Raw genomic sequence first — 25,187 nt, forward strand, 5'->3', positions numbered from 1 at the left:
TTTACAAAACAAGACGAATTTTGCTGTGGACACGCCCGCCAACTTCAGTACTCCACATAACCGAATTAATTTGAGCGAATTTGCTTCAAGCGTTCTCGAGATATGCTACTTCGCAAATTAGTTATAGTTTCTTCTCTTCTTATTTTCTTCCTCTTTTCGCACACTTTAATACAAAAACTGCCATAAAACGCGAATGCCATATCTGATTGCCTGGTACACAGAAGGTGGGTATAAAGGCGCATTTATTTATTTATTTATTTATTTATTTATGATTACTGGGCAGTCAGCACAGCTGGTGTGCCCAGGAAAAAAAAGGGAATCACAGTATTAGGTACAATTATTATTATTATTATTATTATTATTGTTAATTAGCAAAGCCCACTAGGGGCAACACGCTAATGAGCATTACAATCACATATTATATTATATTACTTACAGCGTTCTTAAATGTTTCAAGATCTATTGTGTCGATGTTAGGAATTTGAGGGGAGTTCCATTGAATAATTGTTTGAGGGAGGAAGGAGTATTTGTACACATCAACTCTTGTTTGCAATTGAGTTAGCTTGAGAGGATGTTGAGCACGGGTGGAGGACACTGGAGTTGGTAACGGTAAGCAATGATCAGGTATTGCTAGTAAGTTCCTGACAATCTTGAATAGGAAGGTGAGTCTAGCAATTGTTCTTCTGTTTTGAAGTGTAGGCCATTCAAGACTGGTTAACATGTCTGTGATGCTATCATGGTTTTGGTTAGATCTGTGCCAGGGTTTGTTCAAAACGAAACGAGCAGCGCGGTGTTGAATCATTTCTAGTTTACTAATACTAGTGTGATGATAGGGGTCCCAGATGGTTGAGCAGTATTCTAATGATGGTAAGAGCAATTGTTTTTAGACGTGTTCTTTAATTTCTGATGGTGCATTGTGGAGATTTCTTTTTAAGAATCCAAGGAGTCGATTTGCCTTGTTACAGATGTAATTGATGTGAGGATCCCATGATAATTTGTGGTGGAGACGGATTCCAAGGTAATTGTGTTCTAATACTGTAGCCAGTGGAATGTCGGACGTTTTGTATGTGAAAGTACTCTTGTTATGGTGTGTTGTTATCTGTAAAATTTTACATTTGGAGATGTTGAATTCCATCATCCAGTCAGTTGCCCAACTTGTCAGTGAGTTTAAATCATCTTGAAGTATTTTATGGTCTTGAGGTGTTTTAATGGTTTTGTAAATAAGGATATCATCTGCAGAAAGACGGATCTCACTTTGGATGTTGGCAATGATGTCATTGATATAAATCAAGAATAGAACTGGTCCAAGAACAGACCCTTGGGGAACACCAGATGTTACATCACAAGTGGATGATTTAGAACCTTCTACTATAACTTGCTGTGTGCGGCCATGAAGAAAGGATTCAAGCCAGTGTAATACATTCCCTCTTATATATTCCATAGTGCCTTAGTTTGTAGAGGAGTCTTGAGTGAGATACTTTATCAAAAGCTTTAGAAAAATCTAGTATTGCAGCATCAACTTGTAAATTTGTGTCTATTTGTTTGGCAATGTCGTTGATGGTGATAAATAATTGTGACTCACAAGAGTGCTTAGACCTAAATCCGAACTGTCTGTCAGAAAGAATATTTTGATCTTCCAGATGCTTCATTATTTGACTTACTATAATGTGTTCCATTGATTTGCATATTACTGATGTTAATGAGGTGGGGCGATAGTTTTTTGGGTCAGATTTTTGGCCTTTCTTGAATATTGGACTGACATAGGCATGTTTCCATTGGGATGGTACAGTTCCAGTTTCTAGCGATTGTTTAAATATGTGAGTAAGCATAGGAGAAATTTCAGCTGCTGTTGTCTTTAGTACAAGTGGATGTATGGAGTCTGGACCAGGAGATTTTGATGGATCACAGTTGGTTACAATGTTGTATACTCCTTGTTCAGTGATTTCAAATGCTGGTAGAGATGGATGTAATGAAGGACCTTTGTCAGGAATGGTACTGCTGTCATCATCAGTTGTGAATACAGATTTGAAATGATCATTTAAAACAGTTGCCTTTTCAATTGGGTGTATTAAAGCATTGCCATTTTCGGGATGTATTAATGTACCAATGCCATTGTTATCTTGCTTATGGGTTTTCAGGTAGTGCCAAAGAGATTTTCTGTTGTGTGATAATGATACAAGATTTGTCACATATGTTTAGTGCTGGTGTTTAAGTTTAAAGTTTACCTCTTTCTGCAGCAATTTGTATTCGGACCAATCAGTGTCACGATGATAGCGCCTGGCTCGATTATACAGTCTTTGCTTCTTTCGGATTAGCCGTTTCAAAGTGTTAGACATCCATGGTAAGTGAGTTCTAGTACTTGATGTTTTGGTAGGAGTGTGGTCTTCAATAATTTGCTGAAGATTCTGCATAAAAAGGTCCAGTTTTCTTCCAAGCTTGGAGATGACATGCGATTTAATTCAAAATAGGTATGAGAAAGGTTGCATAGTTTTTCTCTGATTGTGTCCCAATCTGCCAATTTGTAAAGGTAGATTGTTCGGGAAGGTTTCTTCGAAATATGATAGGGAATTTGAATGGTTGCTAATACTGCACCATGATCACTTAACCCTGGTGCTGGATGACAGGATAGTACAAAGTCAGGATGAGTAGTAAACAATAGGTCTAATGTATTATGGGCTCTTGTAGGAAAGGTGACTAGCTGTGACATCTGGGTATCATGTGCTAGTGTAATAAGTTTTTGACGGAAATGACATGAATTATATGATTCAGTTAGAGTACCATGTTCCCAATCAGTACCAGGGCAGTTAAAATCACCACCGAGGATGATACGGGCATGAGGATATTTCTGCTTTATGGACACTATAGAAGATTGCAAGTCCTCAAGAACTGTGTCAGTTGAGTGGGGAGGACAATAAAAGCATCCAACAATGACATCACTGATATATACTAACTAATGTGGTGTTGATTGTTTGTATATGTCTTGATGGAGGATTATGTGGAGCTGTTGCAGTCTAGATATCTTTCGTCGTGTCTGTAGGGTAGGCCAGGATAGTTGATTTAATATTGTGTCACGAAGCTAGTTCTATTGTAATCACTGATGACCCACCTGGCTGATCTATGCTGGATTTTTTCCAACATCAACATTATAACAGGGGTCCCAAACAACTGAGGCAAACTTCATTTGGGGTCTTACCATGGTAAGATATGCTTGTGCTTTTACTTCTCTTGAACAATCACTCAGATTACGCTTTATAAAATTTAAAGTATTAGATGCTTTCTTAGCTATGTTTGATATGTGTGACGACCATGACAATGTCTTATTCAACATGATCCCCATGTAGAGATGCTGGTCAGTTTCTTTTAGGAAAGAATTATTAAGTGTATAGTGATGAACTATTGGTGTTAGGGATATGCTACATCGAATTAGTGTACATTTTTGTAACATTTAGTCTAAGCTGCCATATTTTGACCCAATGTGAGATTTGATCTAGGTCTTGTTGGAGAATGATCTTGGTACATACTTTGGCTGAAATACGATAAACACTCATGGATTTATTAGCAGTTATTCACGAAAATAACACCAATATGTTGTCACGCCTACAGAGTAAATCGCTTATAGGAAGAAGCTGATAATCGGTGGGTGAATAAGTTACCTATTGAACCTCAAACCTTTACGAAATCGTACTAAAAACCACGAAGATACAGCGAAAAAACCAGCAGTGTGTAACAATTACGTAATCGAGATTGCATGGCTACAATAAAAAAAGGCAGTTGCTATTCGCACGGTCACGTGTGAATAGCACGGAGCTATGAGCCTTATCCGAAATTACGTCACACACATAAAAGGGCCGCTGTAGTGTGGGGACGTTTGTAAAATTTGTATGGGCCACTATGGGAACAAAATTTTCGAACGGTGATATCTCAGCGAAGATGGAAGATATCGAGCTCTAACCAGCAGGTATGGTTATAAATTAGCTGAAAGAATAGGAATTTAGCGTTGTTTTGAAAATCAACCGGAAATCGATTTTACGTACTTATTGTAATGTCTTATAGCCATACTTGCTAGTTAGAGTTATTATTATTATTATTATTGTTAATTAGCAAAGCCCAGTTCGATATCTTCCTTTTTGGCTGAGATATTGCCGTTCAAAGTCGCCCATACAAATTTCAGTTACGAATGTCCCCACACTACAGCGGCCATTTTTATGTCTGGTGTAATTTCGGATAAAGCTCATTCGTACGTGACCGTGCGAATAGCACAGAACCTCGTTCAGAGCTATTCGCACGGTTACTAAGAGAACACAGATGCAGTTGGCATGTGTGTACACATAGATCCTTACTATGGCATACATCTTCGGGGTGTGTACGTGCATGTGGGAAGTATAGTGGATACGTCACCAATTGGTCATGTGAGTTTACCATACATGCACATGCATTTTCTCTACTATGGACTGCTAGCTGTGGGTTGTGTACTTACATATTATAGTCATCGTTGTAAAATATGCAAGCATGTATCTATGTTAGACACACTCATAGCTATAACCAACTGCATGAATAGTAAAATGCATGCTGTTATGAAGTTCATAATCAATTAGTCAGGGTTTATAAAATGATGTGGTAAAATTAATAAGTAGAGATTTACAAAAAATACCACACACTAAAGTAGCAGATTAATTAGATAATCCAATAGGAGTCATGCAGTCAGAGTCAAAAACAATGCCAAAAATGCATCCTCGCATCCCTTATAGTTACAAAACCACATTTCTCCAACATCATTCATTCTCTTGGCCTCTTCCAAAGTGATGTGAACACAAGAGTGATGCCATCCTACAGTAAACAAAGAAATTCATCATTAGCATACAAATATAGACAAGGCTGAAATTTACCTTAATTACATCACATACATTGTTTCTCCAGTAGAACAAGTAGCATCCCCTTGTTTAGCTATTGAACTGTGGCTAGGGGGTCTACAACTCTGAGGAATCATGACAATTTAATGGACAGAATTCAATTCTAAAATAGGAAAAATTTTCTGTAATACCTGACAAGCAGGAGTCAGCACTAGGATTCACTGGGCATTAATTGTCAAATCACAATGTCAAGACAATTGAGCCTATAATGTGATAGCAAAAGTAGCGTACACCAGGGGATGAACCATGCAGACTTTTGGAAAGGGGTCAAAATGCAGTGGTGGATCCAGATGGGTTTCTGGGGGTTTCGACAGAAACCCCCTTTTAAATTTAGCTCAATGACAGTCTAAATACATAAACATTGTTGTACTGACATTTTGTCATAGCAAACTATATACCACTGTATTTCAGTAGTATGCATGCAGTTGTACTTAACTAACACCATTCATAGCTATTAAAAAACCCTCATGCACATTTTACTTTTCATCCCCCACTGCATTAAAAGCGATCGAGATACTCTAATAGAGCAGTCAAGTAACTACTCTAATAGAACAACCAAAGCTACAGCTTATAGCTCGGCTTATAGTTACCATCTTTGCCTAGTTACAGCTAGTGTTTACAGTTTAAAGCAACAGATTTATTGTAGTTGCTAACTACAGGTATAGCCTAAAATCCAATTTCAGTGCTTCTAAAATCTCAAAGATTTCTGGAGAAATGTTATCAGATTCCTTATTCAGTTATACAAACTTTCAGAAATCCCATTTTAAAAATCCTAGATCTGCCAATGAAATGGCATGCTACATTGTCTGGTTTGGTAAGGTGAGACCAGTGAAAAAAGGTCACAGCCTGCTGCCCACCCTAAAACGCAACTGTGCATTTATCACTTCCTGAAAAAGAACATAAAAATCCTTAAGAAGCTCGCTACACACTGTTCTAATACTATGACTGCTTTATAAGAGTGACTGCTCTATTAGAGTACCTCGATCTTGGTATGCTACCTTGTCCCCTCCCAGTATCCTCCACAGCCGATCACCCTTAAATGCAGTCCGAACATTTCCTCCGTGTGCACAAAGAAAATTTATTTCTCTATACCTCAAATTTTCATTGTATACCTTTGATGGTGCACGTTTTGCTGCTGAATTTGATCGACGTTGATCGTTGAACGTTTAATTGGACAAATTCCGTTCTTTCAAAAGCAGAGACTGTCTCTTTAAGATCATCGTAACTCTCGAACTCGTCTCCTATACAAAACATCGGGCATGTGACGAAAGACCACAGAGAAAGGTTCAGAAAGAAAAAACCCCGCTCAAAGCCACGTGTAGTTTTCTGAGATGAATGAACCGTGTACTATCCGTAAAATAATAACATCACGTGACTGCCGTGCGAATAGCACGAAGCTATTAGTACGTGACTGTGCGAATAGCCACTCCGATAAAAAAACACGAATATTTGCCAGGCCTACCAGAAAAGCCGCTTGGAGTAATGCTTTGAAAATCGCTGTACAGATGGGGAGTAATCATCTTAGAAAGGCTCTTCAATTTATTTATTTATTTATTTATTATTACTGGGCAGGCAGCTCTGATGTGCCCAGGAAAAAAAGAATTTACAAAGATTTACACACAATGATTTAAGGGTCTATAACAATGTTAGTAAGTTATTAGCTAGTAAATAAGTTTAAATCATCATGATCAATTATTGCAGTGGGTAAGTTGTTCCATTCATTTGAGTAGAAGCTTTGTTGATACGTTACAGTAGATGAATTTGGAATAATGAAATGTTGGGGGTGATACTGTCTGGTATGTCTTGTTTGGTGGAGATCAGGGGCGTAGCCAGGATTTTTTGAAGGGGGGTTCCAGCACCAGCATTGAGTTACTAGAAGCAGGGGTCTGGGGTCACAGCCCCCAGCCGCTGAGAGACTTTCAATATTTTAATAAATCAAACTCAGCAAATTACTATATTTTATGCAAAAAAGTATATTAATTATGATGCATTAAGTGCCCCAGGGATGAAGGTAGTACTAGATAAAGTCTCCTAGTGGAAACAGACAGCATAACACATAGAGACACATATAGTAATCTGTAAGTGATGGTTATATCTCACTGTGGTATAGGAGCCATGAATCCACTGATACAAATGACAATCAAAACAATATAACTAACTATACAAATATGCATAACATGAATTAATTTTGCATAACAAAAGTGATAAATTACTGGAGCTCTATATCTTTAAACACTGCACACCAAAGCTATAGCAGTATAAGGTCATGCTAAGTTTTGCATTTAATGTTGGAATGTCTGAAAACTTCATATGGACATGGATATTTACATGCATGTTCTATTAGAGTATACCTGACTGCTCTATTAGAGTATATACCTGACTGCTCTATTATAGTATATCGATCTTTTTAACAAGTTTTGTAGAAAGGGCTCATGTTACCTCTGTAAATCCTTCCCTGAGAGATGAATGTAAGTTTTATCAACTTGTCCTGCCACACTAAATGGTGTGTTAGGATCCTGCTTGCAGAAGTCTAAATTTTACAGGGGGGTTCCTGAACCCCCCGGAACCCCCCCTCCCTTCGCCCCTGAATATGTACTCGAATATGTACACTCATAGTGGGATGGGGCCGAGATGGGGCTAACGACTACAATCAAATTATCAACATTACTCTATGGATTAACTTACCTGTACTATGGGGGGCTTGCTGTGCCTGCCGTGACTGTTCCGCTTTTGCAACGGCAATGTCAGAGTCGAGTGACATAATTATAAGAGGGGTCCACGCCTATATAATTAATTTCGCTGGTGCCTAGTGCTTAACTAAGCGCCAGGGCACACGTGAGATTTGAAATAGTGAAGTGTGAGACTAGTAGGACGGACTAGAACTCCCTCGAAAAGGTAGAAATAAAGTATTGATAGTCTACGGCTCCACGCTACGTGGCTTAGCGATACTGATGGATGCACGTGAGCCCACTGACATAGGGGGATACGACTACAAATTTGTAGATTCCCCTCCAGACCGACTTATTTGTAAAATATGTCACCTTACTAGTCTAGATCCCTATCTCAGCGTGTGTTGTGGACACACTTTTTGTAGCTCTTGTTTAGAAAATGCCAAGAAAGCCAATGTTTTTTCTTGCCCATTTTGTCGAGATGAAAAGTTTATTACATTTCCCAACAAGCAAGTTGATCGAGAGATTAGGAGTCTTCATATGATGTGTATTAACAAGGAGAAAGGTTGTGAATGGCAGGGTGAACTGAATGACATCAACAATCACCTTAGAAACAGTGATGGTTGTCAGTTTGAGGATGTGAATTGTTCCAATGAGTGTGGGAAGGTGTTACAACGACGATATCTGACCAGTCATGTTGAGACTGAGTGTCTATGTCGTAAGGTTGACTGTCAGTACTGCCACATTACAGGAGAACATCAGTTTATTGAGGGAGAACACAAGGAACAATGTCCCAAACTTCCCCTTCCCTGTCCCAACAAATGTGATGTAGGAAGTGTCCCTTGTGAAGACATGGAAACACACAAAAATGAGTGTCCACTTGAGGAAATTAAATGCTCCTTTGAATGTGGGAAAATGTTAAAACGACAGGATCTAGCTAAGCATCTTGAGATTGAGTGTCCATGTCGTAAGGTTGTCTGTCGGTATTGTCAAACCACAGATGAACATCAGGTCATTTATGGTCAACACTACAAGGAAGAATGTCCTATGCTTCCCCTACCCTGTCCCAACAGGTGTGAGGTAGGCACAGTCTTTCGTAAGGACATGGAAACACACAACAAAGAGTGTCCTCTTGAGATGGTCCAGTGTGAGTATCACAATGTGGGGTGTGAGGAGAGGATGATGCGTAAGGATTTGGAGCAGCACAATAGTGATAAGATACAAGATCACCTATCAATGATTAAATCTGAAATTCTTATCAGTACCCAAGAGCAGAGTATCACTAGACAAAGGCTAGCTGATGTTGAGCAGCAATTGGCATTGAAGGATTGTGAATTAACCAATACTAAATCACGGCTTGATAATGCATTTGAGCAAATCAACACCCTTATGATATTGATGCACCAGTCAGCCGTTACTCAAAGGCAAACCATCTACAATGGTGGTGCGGCATCAATGTCATCAGCTGCACAGTGGTGGGCCAAGTTGCGAGCTTTGACAGCAACGGGAAAATCTGGTAATCAAATTTGTCCAGTGATTTTGAATATCACTAAATTCAACACAAAGAAGGTAAATCATGTTGAATGGTACAGTGACTCTTTCTTTGCTTATAATAAGGGGTACAAGATGTGCTTATCTGTTTACCCTGCTGGTAATGGTGATGGTAAAGGTACTCACCTGTCAGTGTTCCTGTGCCTCATGAAGGGTCCACATGATGATGAGCTAACATTTCCACTGAGGGAAAAGTTTGAAGTGAAACTGTTGAACCAGATCAGTGACTGTGAGCATTATTCAAGTACGATAGATTACTATGAGGATGGAACTGATGACTGCGCTGTTAGAGTAACAGATCATGAAAAAACTAAAGGATGGGGAAGCCAGGAGTTTGTTTCTAATGACGACCTTCACAAGGTGGCTCCCACATGCCAGTACCTCAAAGATGATTGTATCTTCCTCCAAGTTCAGAAATTGTAAACAGATATGCCATAATATTATTGTAGAATTGCAAGCGGTATAACTAAATGTTACACCATACAATAAACGAGTATATTATTATTGTCACAATATTATTAAAAATGGTGAACAGCCATCAGGGTAGATAATAATAACAGGTTATTTCAGGATAGAGAGACACCTCATACCAGATTTGATCATCATTGGTTCATATCATGACCTTTATACTGACCCAATTTTAATCTCAAAAATTCATCCTTTTTCTTTCGTCTCGATCAGATTATTCATGATTAAAATCCACACAAAAATACTTGGTGTCAAATTAAACTTAAAACAATTTGTTTTGAAATAACTTATCTTGCTTTTGATCAATGCTCATACATCAAGTAATTTAAAACTAATTCAAGATTGTGGTTGAGAGAAGACTGTTAGTATCAATATTTTCTGACTGTTATATTAGAGTAAGTGACTTCTTTTTCAGATTATTTTAATTAGTTGTAACAGTATGTTATTTGCTGTGGTTTGGCATACATAGTTATAACGTATTATGTTTGAAAGTAATATTGGATGTCAAAAAGTATTGCGTTTGTTTCACAGAATAAATCAATGATTTCAGAACTGATAATGTTTTTAAGGAATTGAGTTATAATAGATTGCTGATTTATAACATGCAAAGCTATTTTTTTCCAAAATTTCCCATGGGAACATTTCCAGACTGTCCTAGAACGAGCATGTAGAGTGTGCCTTGCACACTATGAAACATGTATCAATCAGTTAACTACGTATATACCACCCTTCATAACCCACCTAATCTAAATTTCTTTGTGATGAGGGGTTATCAAAATAGAAAGTTTAATTACTGGCTGACCTGCAAATGGAATATCAGTATAAAAGGCCAATATTGTCTGCAATAACCTCATGCCATAATAAGCTAATTTATATTATTATTATAGACCATAATGCAGGAGCAACATATATAGAATAAGGAATGCTTCAAAAGTCAATAAGCCAAATACATGTAGTTGTATGGTTATTTTCTTCATAATTAATTTTATATACAGCATTATTATTATAGGGTGCATGTGCAGGTATGTATCCCTATTTAAATATCTACCTAAGAAAAGGCTCTCCACACAAATGGAATTCTCAAGGCGGACAGTTAGCACTTTATACTGAAAATGCACTTGAAAGAAATTTTATGTCAATGCATTTGCAAACTCCAACAGTAGTTATCCTGTGTTGCATTCAATCTGTGGACAAACTTTGAATAGCTGCTTTTTCCAATCTGTATAGTTGTGAATAATGTAAGCGTACGTTTTTGCATGTGGGAAACCCTTACTCACAAAAATCTGATATACAGTATACGTATACAGTATATACATAACATGAGTCAGGTATTTGGCATCTCATCTAATATGTCTGCAGATTAATTATTTGGTTTCTACTCCTCTAAATGAGAATCTTCGGTCCTGTCCTGCAGAAGTAGCATGTGTTTATGATACTAAACTGTAAAGTACTGTAGTAAGTCAAATCTTACCACTGTATTAATACAGGTATGTAGCTAGGTTGGCTCAAACTATAATCACAATTTCATGTGGTTTTGATGAGCAGCTCTCACCACATTTCATTAATTTTGTAGCTACCCATAGACTGTGTATGGCTGTATGAAATTTTGCAATGACACATGCTCACTAAAACCTTCAAATGTTCATGGTACACAGTATTTATAACATTTTTATCTATTTATAATAAATGGTGGCTACTGTACAAGCAGTCAACCATGAGGATTTGGCATGAATGTTGTTGGTATAGTAAATGTAATGTACTCTATGACAGGCATTTTCAATAGTTATTTAGTACAGTAAAAACAAGCTAGTGAAGGTCACTACTAATGTCTGCCACAATACTCACTGCTTTTGTGTAGTGATGTTAATTTTGATTTTGTAATGACCGTATACTATGTAGCGACCCTCACTATATACTATTTATTGAGGATCACTACAAAAGTAGTGAACTTTATTACACAAAATATAATAGTGAATATTGCGGCAGAAATTAGTAGTGAAATTCACTAATATTTTTTTACAGTGTAGTATTGTGAGAACTGTAAACATAAACTGTGCATCCTACATCCATGTATTGCATTGGCTGCTTGTTTAACATCTTACTTAGTATGCTGCACACCTACAGTATGAGTATCTACACTAGAGCCATTTGAAGTCAGTGATCAAGTCAACGTAACCAGAAGTGGTGGAGCAAGTGAAGAGAAAGCAAGTTTGGCAATAAAAATAACAGTTATTAGTTTGGAGCACACACCAGATCTGAATGGCATTTTGAGTGAGCTGAGGACATACCTATACCACCAGAAAAATTTAAGACTCATAGAGGTAGGCCTGCATCAATTATGCCAGCATCATAAATTAATGCATAATACTATGTCAGCATAATGCTAGCATATTAGGTGGATATTTCAAACTATGGAACTTAATTCCATGAAAATAAAAATTATGCTGATACTCCCTAATAGAGCAGTCAATAGAAACTACAAACTGCAGTAGAGCACTCAACTACATTGTACACAGCTCCTAGGATCAATAATCTCTAATGGAATGGTCACTTGTAGTGAAATACTACAATGGAACATTCACTGATTGAAATGTTCCAAGATAATAGTTAGGAATGCTGCTAATCTAGGAGTATAATGTAAGCATAATTGGACCATTGAAAGAGCATAATAAGTGGGAAATTCCTGAAAGTATTTTGGGAAAAACTTTGAGCATATTTGACTCAGGCCTAGTGTTAGGCTATTAATTTTCTCTGTATACAAGTGGTGGATCACGGTATCTGAAGACATACAAAATGATTCTTGTAGAGCAATGCATACTTATGTATGATATTGAGCACTGCGTCTATCACTATAATATATATATCAGCTCTGGGAATGCAGATTAATATTGCAGCCTCTGGCTGTTTGCACACTGGCTTGTGTACATAATTAAGTCAAAATAAGGAAACAAAGATGTGCTAACTTATCAGGTCCAATCATGGATTTTGACTACTTCGTGCACCTATTCAAACATACTTTATATAACAACTTTAAACAGGCTGTAGGACCTACAGACCTTCAGCACTTGTGTTGTAAAGTCTTAATAGAAAATATAAAAATGTGTATGCATGTATGGTTTCTAATTTTTTGTTACTAGGCAAGCACTGCAATCGTGCAGTGTATTTTAATTAGTGTAGTATAATATCTAATTGAAGGGGCAGCCATGCCAGTACAGTAACTCACTTAAACGAACAATTAAACCTGGTTAAAATTAAAAGCCTAATTTGTATACATACATACACTAACCCTAATTATTAGTATCTATTTTACTCTCATTACATTTCCATGAGAGCTGCTGTTCATCACAATCACATGCATGAAATTTCAAGTGTGATAATCTGAGCCATCCTAGCTGCATGCATTTCATTATTAAAAATTTGACTTGCTGCTACTTTTACAGACTTTAGCTTTCTCATGGGTCCCAATTGGGGTATGCACCTCAGTGCCACGACACTGTTTAGTGTAGTGATTCATTGTAATGTTAAAGTTTATGCCTTCCTGTACACGGACGCAACACTTGTGAAGTTACATTTTCATGTGAGTTGTTTATGTAAACTAAATGATATATTGTGGACTCTTGACAATTGTAATTTTATATGCAAGTTTGTGGCGCACATCTTATGTGACAAATTTTATTGCCAGTTATAATAATAGTACTGTACATCATGACATGTGGTGCACGTAAGAAAGTTCGATGTGGTACACAATTAATACAGTATGTAGCTACATACTCCCAGTGCATCCATATTATCAGTTTTACTGTAGCATCAGCACTTGTGCAATCATCCTGTGTATAATTATCAATAGCGTAATTGTGTGTGTGGTCTTCTATATATGTATTAGTGGTGTCTAGTAGTTGTATCCTGCTGACAGCAAAATACATGGCTTCTATACCACTCCTTTTGCTGGTCTCTGTCACCACTGTTTCATCGTATGTAGCTTTTCCAAATATACTGAGTAATCACACATTGTGGGTGTGTGTTGCAAATGTATTAGTAAATCTTGCTGAATATAAGTAAATTATTCTGTATAACTTGAACACTCACTGTATGCATGATATCAAACATTTGGTTATCTCTGAGAACACATGTACGTATGCAGTATGTACTTCAAAATCATAACATTTTCATGGAATACACTGCAGCCTCTGGTGCATGCACAACAACAATGCTTGCTTGGGTACATAATTTGTATCAATTGGTATGCAAAAATGATGTACTAACTTATCATGTGAGGTTTCTAATTTTTGGTACCAAGCATACACTGCAATCAGTAGGGTTGTACAGTAACTCACTTAACAAACATCCACCCTTCAAAATCATTGTATACATACAACAACCATGAAGGTATAAAAGGTATACCCTTGAGCAGATTGTTAGTTTGTCCCAGCAGTAGCGGCTAAAGTAGTATTGTTCTATGCAGTGAAATTATAGCCAGTGTCAGCCATGAAAACTGTTCTGCAACTTGTCACAGTGATACTGCCGTTGCTACTGGTCAATGGTGATGATGGGCTACCCAATCACTACACTACTAATCCATCCATTGTCCTGATCAAGAGCTGTTGTGACCTCAGGATCTATGTACCTGCTAGAGTACCATCTGGAGTGTACAAGATGAGTATGGGAACATTTGGTAGTGCTAATGTCTACTGTGACATGACCACTGCTGATGGAGGATGGATTGTGATACAAAGAAATAGAAATGGTAGCTTTGCAAGCTTCAATAGGAACTGGAGAGAATATGAAGATGGATTCGGAGACCTTACTACAGAATTTTGGTATGGACTTAAACTAATGCATGCTTTAACACAAACTGGCCAATGGGAAATGAGAGTAGATTTTAAAAAGAAAGATGGATCTTTGGCTTACATCCACTATGATCAGTTCAAGGTGGGATGTGCTAGTGAGAGGTATAAACTGACGGTTAAAGAGTACACTGATGGAGATGGTGACTACTTTACTGGGGGAAGTGAGCCTGCTAATAGCAGAATGTTTACTACTCTGGATAATGATAATGATGCTTGGAACAGCAACTGTGCCATAAGGTTTAAGAGTGGATGGTGGTTTGATAGCTGTTTTAACATCAATCCAAATTTGCAGCCACCCTACTACAATCACCCCCGTGTTGCACTTATGATTGACATCAAGATACGTCCTAAAGATTGCATTATTTGTTAATACAAGTAGGACTCTGTCTGCTTTACATTATCTGCACATCACATTACTGTACACATTGATACTGTAACAATAGTTCTCTTGCACAGCTGAATGCTAGTAACAAAAGCTACAAGACTGAAACTCTCAAGTCCACATTATTTATACAAGTACATATTTTGCTTTTTGATACTGTAACAGTATTATATTCAAAATTTTACAGTCTGGATCTTACTTTTTGATAATATTTTCACATGAAAATGGCTTCAACATATACACAATAACCCCACTATGCCAATGACAAATTCCTCAATGCAAATTCACATAATTGTGTAGAATTTACCTTTGCCTTAGTACAGTGCAAAGCTGCACCACATAATTTTAGTCACTGTTACATTACAAATCTTTTGCAATGCCATGCAAAACTACTCTTAAGTGTAACAATGTAGTTTAATATGCCTTACATGGAGATACAGGTGTATATGCATCCTGGGGTATTTTTAGTCTATTTCTGCATACACCCAAATTAAGTTTACCTTAATTAGTAGCCCACAAACAAGATCCAAACAAACACACCCGTGTAGTCTTAATTAAGGTTATCAAAACTCAAGAATATTGACTCACTCCAGCGGATGCATATGTACAAACCACTATAATTTTTATTTCACCCCAAATTGGTAGGGACTTTTCTGTGGTAATATCCCACACCAACTGTGATGCTGGCCCCACAATCTCCATTGTGCTGTTAAGGATGTTTTAAAATCAATAGCTGTTCTCTTTTTCAGTGCTCAGTAGTGAATCTATATCTACGTACATGTATACTGAATTTATGAATGGGCATATACAGGTATTTTTCTACTCAGGGAATAAACCATACAAACACACAAACAGGTCCTATACCATGATTAATCATCGGTTTACAGTTTTCTAGTTCCACCAAATGTTGACCTACATGTATACGCTCAATTAATTTCTGGTGGTTGTTACAGATATTCATATGGTCATGATGTAAGTGGATACATCACACCCTGGTGACATTTTTGGAAGTGTGTGTGCATATCCATTACACCTAAGCTACATATAGGAATTTAATTACACTCTATTAATCAAAATTGCCTATATATGGCAAATGAAATTATCTATAAAAATTGCTACACAGGTTCAGTGTTTAGAATTTATGCGAACTGTCAATCCGTCGAGTTTCGAAGCTTCGGTTGCTAGCGGTTATATGTACAAAGCAATGAACAAGATTTTAGAACTTGCCTTGCTGACATTGTCACTGCTACTGGTCAATGGTGATGATGAGTTACCCAATCACTACACTACTAATCCATCCATTGTCCCGATCAAGAGCTGCTGTGACCTCAGGATCTACCCACCTGCTAGAGTACCATCTGGAGTGTACAAGATGAGTATGGGAACATTTGGTAGTGCTAATGTCTACTGTGACATGACCACTGCTGATGGAGGATGGACTGTGATACAAAGAAATAGGAAAAATGGTGCTGTTAGCTTTATTAAGAACTGGAGAGAATATGAAGATGGATTTGGGGACCTTGGTACAGAATTTTGGTACGGACTTAAAGCAATGCATTCATTAACACAAAGTAGCCAATGGGAAATGAGAGTTGATTTCAAAAAAGAAGGTGGAATTGTGTCTTACATCCACTACAACCAGTTCAAGGTGGCTAGTGCCATTGAGAAATACAAATTGACAGTTAAAGGGTACATTAGCGGAGATGGTGACTATTTCACAACAGGAAATGAGCCACCAAACTGTACAATGTTTACAACTCTGGACAATGACAATGACTTGTGGAATGATGACAATTGTGCCATATACTGGAAGAGTGGATGGTGGTTCCACAGCTGTCATGATATCAACCCTAACATCCAACCTCCTCGCTACAATTACCCCCATATCGCAACTCACATTGAGATCAAGATACGCCAAAAAGACTGTATCATAGAATAGCTGATATACTTTATACCAAGTGTTACTGCTTGTCACACTCATTCATGCATAGCATGAAACTTTTTCACAAGACATAATATACTGCATACGTATATCTCTTTCCATCCAAAAACAGAAGCATAAAAATTTTTATGCTTTACAGAATAATAGTATGTAGGGTGCATTTTAGCATTTTCTTTCTGTATGTTTAGCTTTCAATATTGATACATACTTGCTGATATTTCTAATCTATGAATATATTTCACTTGGCTACTAAATGCATATATACAACAATGGCAGCAATTCAATTGACTAATGAGTAGAGGTATATACATTATAAGTACATTGTAGCTGGTATATATTTACTATAGCACTAACATAATGATTATTTGACTGAAGTGCAGCATTGTTCCTGTGTCCATTTTATTGTTGTTGTTGTTGTTGTTGTTGTTGTTTTTTTAATAGTGGTACAAGCATGTAACATGTGTATTCACAGTAGGTGAAGAGTTGAAGAACAAAATTAATGGAGGTCTGTCTTTGTCCAATATCATCATTTCATTTTGGTATGTATTTATTATCTGTAGCAGCAGCTGCGGTATACTGGTGAATCTTAACTACAAATTATAACCTTGTTGAATCCTCTCTCCGTAGATATATATTTGTGCATAGGGAATTTACCAAAGTACCAGCTACTGTAGATGTATGTCATCAGCAATTAATATGCAATTGTACTTTTATGACTGCATTGAAGTATTGACATTTCAGTTTCTATATCTAAAAACAACATTAGTTTGAACAATATATGTATTTTTGAGTCAATGTGAGGGCTACATTGTGTGTGTTTTCTGTGTGTTGTGCATGTTGCGTGTGTATGTGTATGGTATGTTGGATGTAGTGTGTATGTGTGTCTCTAGTGTGTGCATGTCTGTAATGTGTAGTGTGTATGTGTGCAAGCTATACTTTCACCTATCAGAGTTTGGCAGAGGTGTTCAGTGGACTCTAGCAGTTGATCTGTGTAATGTGATTAGTGCTCTGTAGGCAAGTGGACTATGGTATAATATTTGCATTGTGCCCTTGGAAATATAAAGAGGATGACACAATTGCTGTAATACAGGCTGCTACTGAGTCTGTTTTCGATCCATGCATTTCTATGGGTTTGTGATACATATAGAGCCGCTGTACATATGCACTGGCTTTAGGTAGAGTTTTGTGTGTGTTCAGGCATGCATGTGCATGTGTGTTCACAGTGGATGAATTGTGTTTATGTACACTATGCACATTTAGTGTATGCAGTGTGTAAAAGATGTAGTAGGCAACATAGGAAATTGATAGAGCAACAGTCTTTACTGTTTCAGGTAGCTAAGTATATTGCCTATTAAGTGTGTTTTACATGCTATCAACTACAGCATCACAGAATTAGATGGTTTGTTTTTCTACCACAGAAAGGGAAATGGTATGAACTGGCAAGTGATGACTTTTTGATCTTGTAGTTTTAACCACCTGGTTAATGATCCAATGCAATCCACAATAAATAACAAAAAACTATGCATATTTTTACATGAGTAGGAATGTCAATGTATTTGCTTGTATCACTCACCTCACGAATTTTTGCTGCCTTGGCAGATGTTCTAATTTCCAGTCATCATTATTGACTACACACTACACCTGCATGACACTTGTAAAGCATATATGGGTATACCGTGTTAGTATTGATGTTTTCAAGACTTATGAAGCTACAAATTGTAATTATCAATTAAACTATATCAATAGTTGGTATGATGGTGGTAATGTATCGTGTTACGTTGATGTCACACCTATGTAGTCATGATACTTGGGTGTGTGCATTGAAAATAACCAATGTATTATTTGAATGTAATTGCAGTTCATTCAACCTACGTACATTTTTTTGGAATACTAAACTAGTCCATAAACAATGCTACATGCATACAGTACTTAAAATGTGAACTACCAGTCCATTATTTTATTTTTTAAATGTATGACATATATTTGAAGCTATGAAGTTTATGAATTTGGTTGTACTAATGCTGACAGTGATGCTAGTACTGGTCATGGTAAATGCTGATCTAAACATCGCAGCAATCAAGAACTGTTGTGATCTCAGAGCTTACCCACCTGCTAGAGTACCATCTGGGTGTACAAGATGAGTATGGGAACATTTGGTACTGTTAATGTCTACTGTGACATGACCACTGGTGATGGAGGATGGATTGTGATACAAAGAAATAGAAATGGTAGCTCAGTAAGCTTTAATAGGAACTGGAGAGAATATGAAGATGGATTTGGATACCTGACTGGAGAATTCTGGTACTGGCTTAAAGCAATCCACATTCTATCACAGAATAGCAGATGGGAGATAAGAGTCGAGTTTACTAAAGAAAATGGGTCTTCATCTTACATCCACTACAAACAGTTCAAGGTGGGAAGTGCCAGTGAACCATACAAATTAACTGTTGGAGGATACACTGGAGTAGATGGTGATAATTTCACTGAAGGAAAACAATCTTCTAATAATAGAATGTTTACAATTTTGGTTAGTACCAATGATCTGCATACAGCAGTAAACTGTGCAGTAATCACAAGGTCTGGATGGTGGTTCAGTGAAAATTGTGATGAGATTAATCCAAACAGACAGCAACCTTGGTATGATCGGCTTAATATTGCTATCAACATTGAAATAAAGATACGCCCTAAAAATTGTGCTTTAGAGTAGCTTCTATCATCTGTGTCTAGTAAAAACATCTCCAATTCCAATCTTTTAGGCTCTGATTTTGTGTTCAGTATATAGTTAGTTCCATTATTATTTTCAATCATTTGTGCACTTTTAAATTATTTTGTGGTCATTGCTAAATTTCCACTTCAAAAATGATATTTTGCTACTGCCATTAATACAGCACACAAATATCCACTATTAGAAAACTTACACATATATATACAAATATCCATGCATCAACTATTTATTTGACTATATAATACTTAATTTAGCTGTAACACTTGTAGGGAACACCTTTTATTACCGGTATTAATACTCCTAAGGCTGAGAGTTGAGATAAAATTTAATAGCTACTGTACATGTCATAATACAAAGGATGTCATACATGGTGAAAGTGTTACATGATACAACAGCTGGAATTACCACCCTAACAAGCCATAGTTACTAGTTGTTAAAACTTATCAGGATGATGTGACGATGTACAAGCATGGCACGTTGTGAAATGGCTTCACTGGAAATTTCTGGGTGATATATGTACCTCTGAGGTACAATGTGATAATGAATTGCATGTTACATTGTAGCTATGTACAATGGCAAGGATACTTTGGATGCATGAATGCATTAAAATTGTCAATGATGAAAGTGTATCTGCTAAAATTTGTCGAGCTATTTTAAGCCTCAGTTGTTGTGAGCTATGTAGTTACTAGTTCAAGCACTGTAGGTTATTGTCATGATTATGTTTTGGGTAGATTTGGAGATGATCACAAGTCATGTAACAAATTAGCATGTATTGTTTGATATGAAGTGGTTCTGTAAAAAGTTCAAAGCAGCATATGGATTATGTATTTTCATCATATTGAAATAACTGCACAGAAACCATACCATTGTGGTTACGTGGTATTGACATTAATTTTGTTTTCTTTATAAGGAGTTGTATTGATTGAGACCAGTGAGGCTAGAATGTCCATGCATGGTAATTGGTGATTCTGTACATGTGAAGCACATTAACCTGTGAGCTAGTTAACACCGCGTGTGCATGCATACACATTGTGTGTGTGTGTGTGTGTGTGTGTGTGTGTGTGTGTGTGTGTGTGTGTGTGTGTGTGTGTGTGTGTGTGTGTGTGTGTGTGTGTGTGTGTGTGTGTGTGTGTGTGTGTGTGTGTGTGTGTGTGTGTGTGTGTGTGTGTGTGTTCATTACAGATATACAACATCCCAAGATTACTAACTTATTAAGTCTATTTACTAACAATGCAGGGCTGTAGCCAGAATCATCTGGGTATGCTCTTTTAGAAGAAAAAGTGAACCTTTTTGTGGGGCATGATGCAAGATTATATTAGGGTGTGTGACTGCATGTTGAAACTATAGGAGGGACTGGGGGAAGGAAAAAATTCAGAAAATGGATGCTAAAAGGTTAGATTTAGTGACATTTCAGCCAACACAATTTACTAGACAGCATTTTCAAGCTCAAGACCAGCTATATGGATGACATCTAGCAAAAGTATATTTTACTGCTACTGCAAGTATACCATCTATGTCTAAATGTATTGGAACATCACAGTGAATATATGGTTGTGAAAACCTGAGTGCTGTAACTGAAAACTCTGAGTGTATTTTAGATGATCTCACTATGTTTTTGTAAATAAATTTATTACATACAGCTATTAAAGTGCATTACTGTTCTATTAGAGTGGTTGACTGCTCTATTAGGGTATCTCCACTTTACATTACAAGTATTGAATAAGCAACTTGGAGCACTTAATTTAATCTTTTTATTTATATTTATTAAATTATTTACTTCGTCAACTGTATAGTAGCTAATGGACTTTTGTTACTGAAAATTTGGCCTATTGTGCTAAAATTGTGGGCCTTTCTACTCAGTGAAATTGTGGACATTTTTCCAAGAGGACGGTTCTTTAGAGCCCTCCTTCCTATGGCCTGAAATGTACAATTGTACTTGTGTAGCTTTTATCTTTACATTAAAATACACTTCCCGTTCTTGTATGTATACGACACTATAAAAACTTGTCATTTTCTATTAGAGCCAAACTGTAACACGCCTTCTAAATTTCTAAATCTTTCCCTATTATAAAGTATTTTCATTATGTGTATTGAAAGTTATTTACCATTGACCTTTATAATTATAGTAAAGTGGCTAAGTGACAGATTATGATGAAATCATTCACACATTGTGATAAAAGCACCAAATTTTCTGTGGAAGTATACTGAGATACGGTGCCATGTCAAAATCATTGCCATAGGGCATGTAACTTTAAACTAAGTTATAAGCCTATATCTATTAGCTACAAGTGCATTCAAAATCTTTGTTTTTGCTTAAATAGCATGAATTGTATTTCAAATTTACAAGTGCAACCAGAAAATTCTTTTAAAGTTTAAACACTTTTAAGGAGCCAATATTTCTGTGTAAAAATTACAGGTACAATCCAAAAGATTTACATTCCACATCTATGGCTTTGCATACCTTGACCTTCTGTACTTCTTAACATTGCAAAGCGAATGACCTGGATGGACACCTCCGATCCCTTGATGAGCTTTTGGATATGGCCATCTCTTGCTTGAAGTCTCAGGTCTGTGCAATCATCTTAGTTTCCAAATGTGCACAAAAATAAAGGTTTTTTGCACTGTATAAGGCCACTATTTATTTTGGTGATTTTCTGTTTTTCATCAGAATTTTCCAAATGTAGAGTGCAGGAGGGTGGGTCATTACCATTATCCATTATCCCTAGTAATTTCCACAAATAATACGTGTGGCAGTAAATAAAACATGTGGGTGCTGATGAAAACAGTAAATAGTGGCCTAATAAACATATCATCAGCTTGATGTCTCTCAAGTTAAAAAAAACCAACTAACATGATATGATTGAAGTTTTACTGTCATAGGCAACACAGATGATATCATTCCAGTGGCTACTATGGCTTTGATAAGGATTACATTAGACAGCACAGTTGTAGTATATACAGCAGTCCATATGCTGACATCTTAAGAGTATAATACTAGTCGCCCGTACCATAAAGCAACTCTATCTGATTATATCTCAGCAAGTAGACATTGCATGCCTGACAACTTATTCACTTTATACACTTGGACATACTGATGTACATTAATTATAGTTAGGTGATACACAGATGATTTCAGTTGACAGTAACCGAGGAATAAAAACATCATTGAGACTGTTGTTGGGGATGCAAATGTATGGTGTAGCAGTTGTTACATATACAACAAGATCACAAAGAAACAACGAATTTGTATCAATATTCTAATGAACACTTTTACTACGTACAAATAACAAGTGGTTAACCATAACGTGTATAAACATGTGCTTTCACATGATCTTGCACAAAGAGGGTTTCCTTGGTAATACAAATTATTGTTCTTTTGTTGCCCATGATTAAATAAGTTTGAAATGCTTCTGCAGTTTGAATCTGGTAAAATTTTAAAACTAAGTAACAATAGCTGGAGATACAGTACCATACAAGTCAGGCAGTGGTAGCATATAGTTGGGTGCTTCTCAGTCATTTACAAACTTAACAGTATAGCTGCCTAGGAAAATACTACTTGGTAAACCTTTCGCATCTTACAGCTCTCACAAAAAAGTAAAACCTTTGTGAAAAATCCTTCCACTATATGCTGAAGTTAAATGTTTTGCATGTCACAGCATACGTAGCATCCTAGAGTTCCAAGCATTGTTTATTCCTGACAAGTCTGGCTTAATTTGATTATGCATTAAAAGCTCAGTGCAAATGTACAAACTCAACATTTAATTCAGTATGAGGATACATGGAGTGCTATGCATGTATAGGAAAGAGTGTATACCTCTCATGCTAATCTCCATAGAAAGCAGATACAAAGTCTCGTCCTGTTAAACTGCAAAATAAGAACTGGTGAGAACACTAGCTCCCAAATTTGGGTATTGCAACAATAATTATGATAATAGAGTGTGGAACCCCTCCAGGGGTGGATCCAAGGCTTGACAAGGGGGATGCACCATGAACAGGATAGCTATATAAAGTAGGTAGTCTTGGGGGGCTCAGCCGCCAGAACCTAACGGTATTTTATATGACTCAGGACTAAATTTTTTGTTGTTGAGTAGTTTTATGCACAAATATCTAAATCAAAGTAAACCTTCAAAGTGGTCTACAATGATCAACAGGAGCATGTGGGGATCGGTGACAGTCATGATTTGAGTGATGAGCATAAAGTAAATTGTCAAAATAGAATGACATACAAAGGACCAAGTAAATTTGATTTGTAAGCAGGCTACATAGCTAAAAGTACCCATGAGATCATGTTATTACATAGCTATTTCATTGTTTGATGTTTGCAACCTTATTGGAATTTCCAAACAATTGATTCTACACACATATTGTTAATAATAATAAAACAACCATACCTTAATTAACTTTAAATATACTTTATACTGTACCTATGTTGCTAATGGTTCTAGAAGTTCACAAGCGAACCTTAATGCTTTGATCAGGCATGTGATCAAAAAAAAATTATTTTAGATAAACACTTTTGTCATGCAGCAATAAAACATGTTGTGATTATTATACTTATTTATAACTGTGAAAAACCTCACATGGAGTATAAAAACACAGGTAAACAATCTGAAAATTGTATATGAAATTTATACTAAATTAGTAGCCCACCATGAAATGAAACAAAAATGTTTGTCTGCATTAAATAAAGATTTCAGGATTAATATTACTGCTTATCATGATCAGGTCTTAGTTTATTGTGTATTGTACTTACTGTATTACAACCCTACACAATGTGTTAGCTACGTACTTACCTCGTTCATGCAAGAGAACAAGATAGTGGCTCATTAAAGCCCCATTCAGTTCCATTAAAAGTGTTCATTTTAGAATGAGATAGATCCTATCAAAAAACTAATACTACACACATACATATAGGGAAAGATTGGTGCCTTTGCCGCATTCACCTAAAATATGTTAGCTTTAAGCATCTTATTTCATATTATGTTATTAATTCATTCACATAAGAAATGATTACAACAGTAAAAGTACCTACTATATGATTTGTAGACTTTTACTTTCTACTGCATGACAACTATGTTTTTGGCTATTATTGTGGACCCATAATACAACAATATAATATTATGATGCTTCTTTAGCAGCATATAGAACTACTGACATACCTATGGTTAAAAAGTTTATCACTACAACTGATGAGTGCGCAGGTTTATCTGTTGCTATGGTAAAACATGATGATAACAATCAACAATCATTGTAGTTACCAGGCCAGCAACAAAATTGCTTACACTGTATGATGTGTGTAGTGCTGAATCAGCAGAGTGGGAAATGTTTATCTGAAAATTTGTACTGACCACAATGACTATGCTATTTCATAGCAGAGTGTGACTGCCTATATAAGCTGTATGTATCTTTAACCTGTGCAGTTGGCACTATACAGCATTTGGACTGTTTCATACAACAGCAGAGTAGAAATCATGGGGATAATCTATGGAGTTGCTATACTGACAGTCACTGCTACTGGTCAATGGTGATGATGGTCTACCCAATCACTACACTACTAATCCATCCATTGTCCTGATCAAGAGCTGCTGTGACCTCAGGATCTACCCACCTGCTAGAGTACCATCTGGAGTGTACAAGATGAGTATGGGAACATTTGGTACTGCTAATGTCTACTGTGACATGACCACTGCGAC

At 36.7% G+C, this 25,187-nt stretch overlaps 3 protein-coding genes and 2 long non-coding RNA genes across 5 annotated transcripts; 4 read left to right on the forward strand and 1 right to left on the reverse strand.

Moving 5' to 3' along the window:
• The first annotated feature begins 359 nt into the window (after positions 1 to 359).
• On the forward strand, positions 360 to 2,569 carry LOC136254004 (uncharacterized). Its single transcript, XR_010700239.1, has 3 exons — positions 360 to 867; positions 923 to 1,018; positions 2,238 to 2,569. It is a non-coding gene; the product is annotated as an uncharacterized lncRNA (long non-coding RNA).
• A 2,002-nt stretch (positions 2,570 to 4,571) lies between these two features.
• On the reverse strand, positions 4,572 to 7,705 carry LOC136252959 (uncharacterized). The gene is made up of 3 exons (XR_010699879.1): positions 7,596 to 7,705; positions 4,887 to 5,013; positions 4,572 to 4,827 (listed from the first exon to the last, which is right to left on the reverse strand). It is a non-coding gene; the product is annotated as an uncharacterized lncRNA (long non-coding RNA).
• A 67-nt stretch (positions 7,706 to 7,772) lies between these two features.
• Positions 7,773 to 10,110, forward strand: LOC136252960 (TNF receptor-associated factor 4-like). The gene has a single exon (XM_066045543.1). The coding sequence runs from the start codon at positions 7,862 to 7,864 to the stop codon at positions 9,551 to 9,553; it is 1,692 nt and encodes a 563-aa protein (XP_065901615.1). The 5' UTR covers positions 7,773 to 7,861; the 3' UTR covers positions 9,554 to 10,110.
• Positions 10,111 to 14,083: 3,973 nt separating this feature from the next.
• On the forward strand, positions 14,084 to 14,815 carry LOC136252850 (fibroleukin-like). Its single transcript, XM_066045426.1, has one exon. It carries the CDS (start codon positions 14,084 to 14,086, stop codon positions 14,813 to 14,815), a length of 732 nt encoding a protein of 243 aa, XP_065901498.1.
• A 1,153-nt stretch (positions 14,816 to 15,968) lies between these two features.
• LOC136252851 (fibroleukin-like) lies at positions 15,969 to 16,766 on the forward strand. Its single transcript, XM_066045427.1, has one exon. It carries the CDS (start codon positions 15,969 to 15,971, stop codon positions 16,764 to 16,766), a length of 798 nt encoding a protein of 265 aa, XP_065901499.1.
• The last annotated feature ends 8,421 nt before the right edge of the window (positions 16,767 to 25,187 follow it).

The sequence above is a fragment of the Dysidea avara genome, chromosome 4 (genome assembly GCF_963678975.1).
Source record: "Dysidea avara chromosome 4, odDysAvar1.4, whole genome shotgun sequence".
Lineage (NCBI taxonomy): Eukaryota > Metazoa > Porifera > Demospongiae > Dictyoceratida > Dysideidae > Dysidea > Dysidea avara.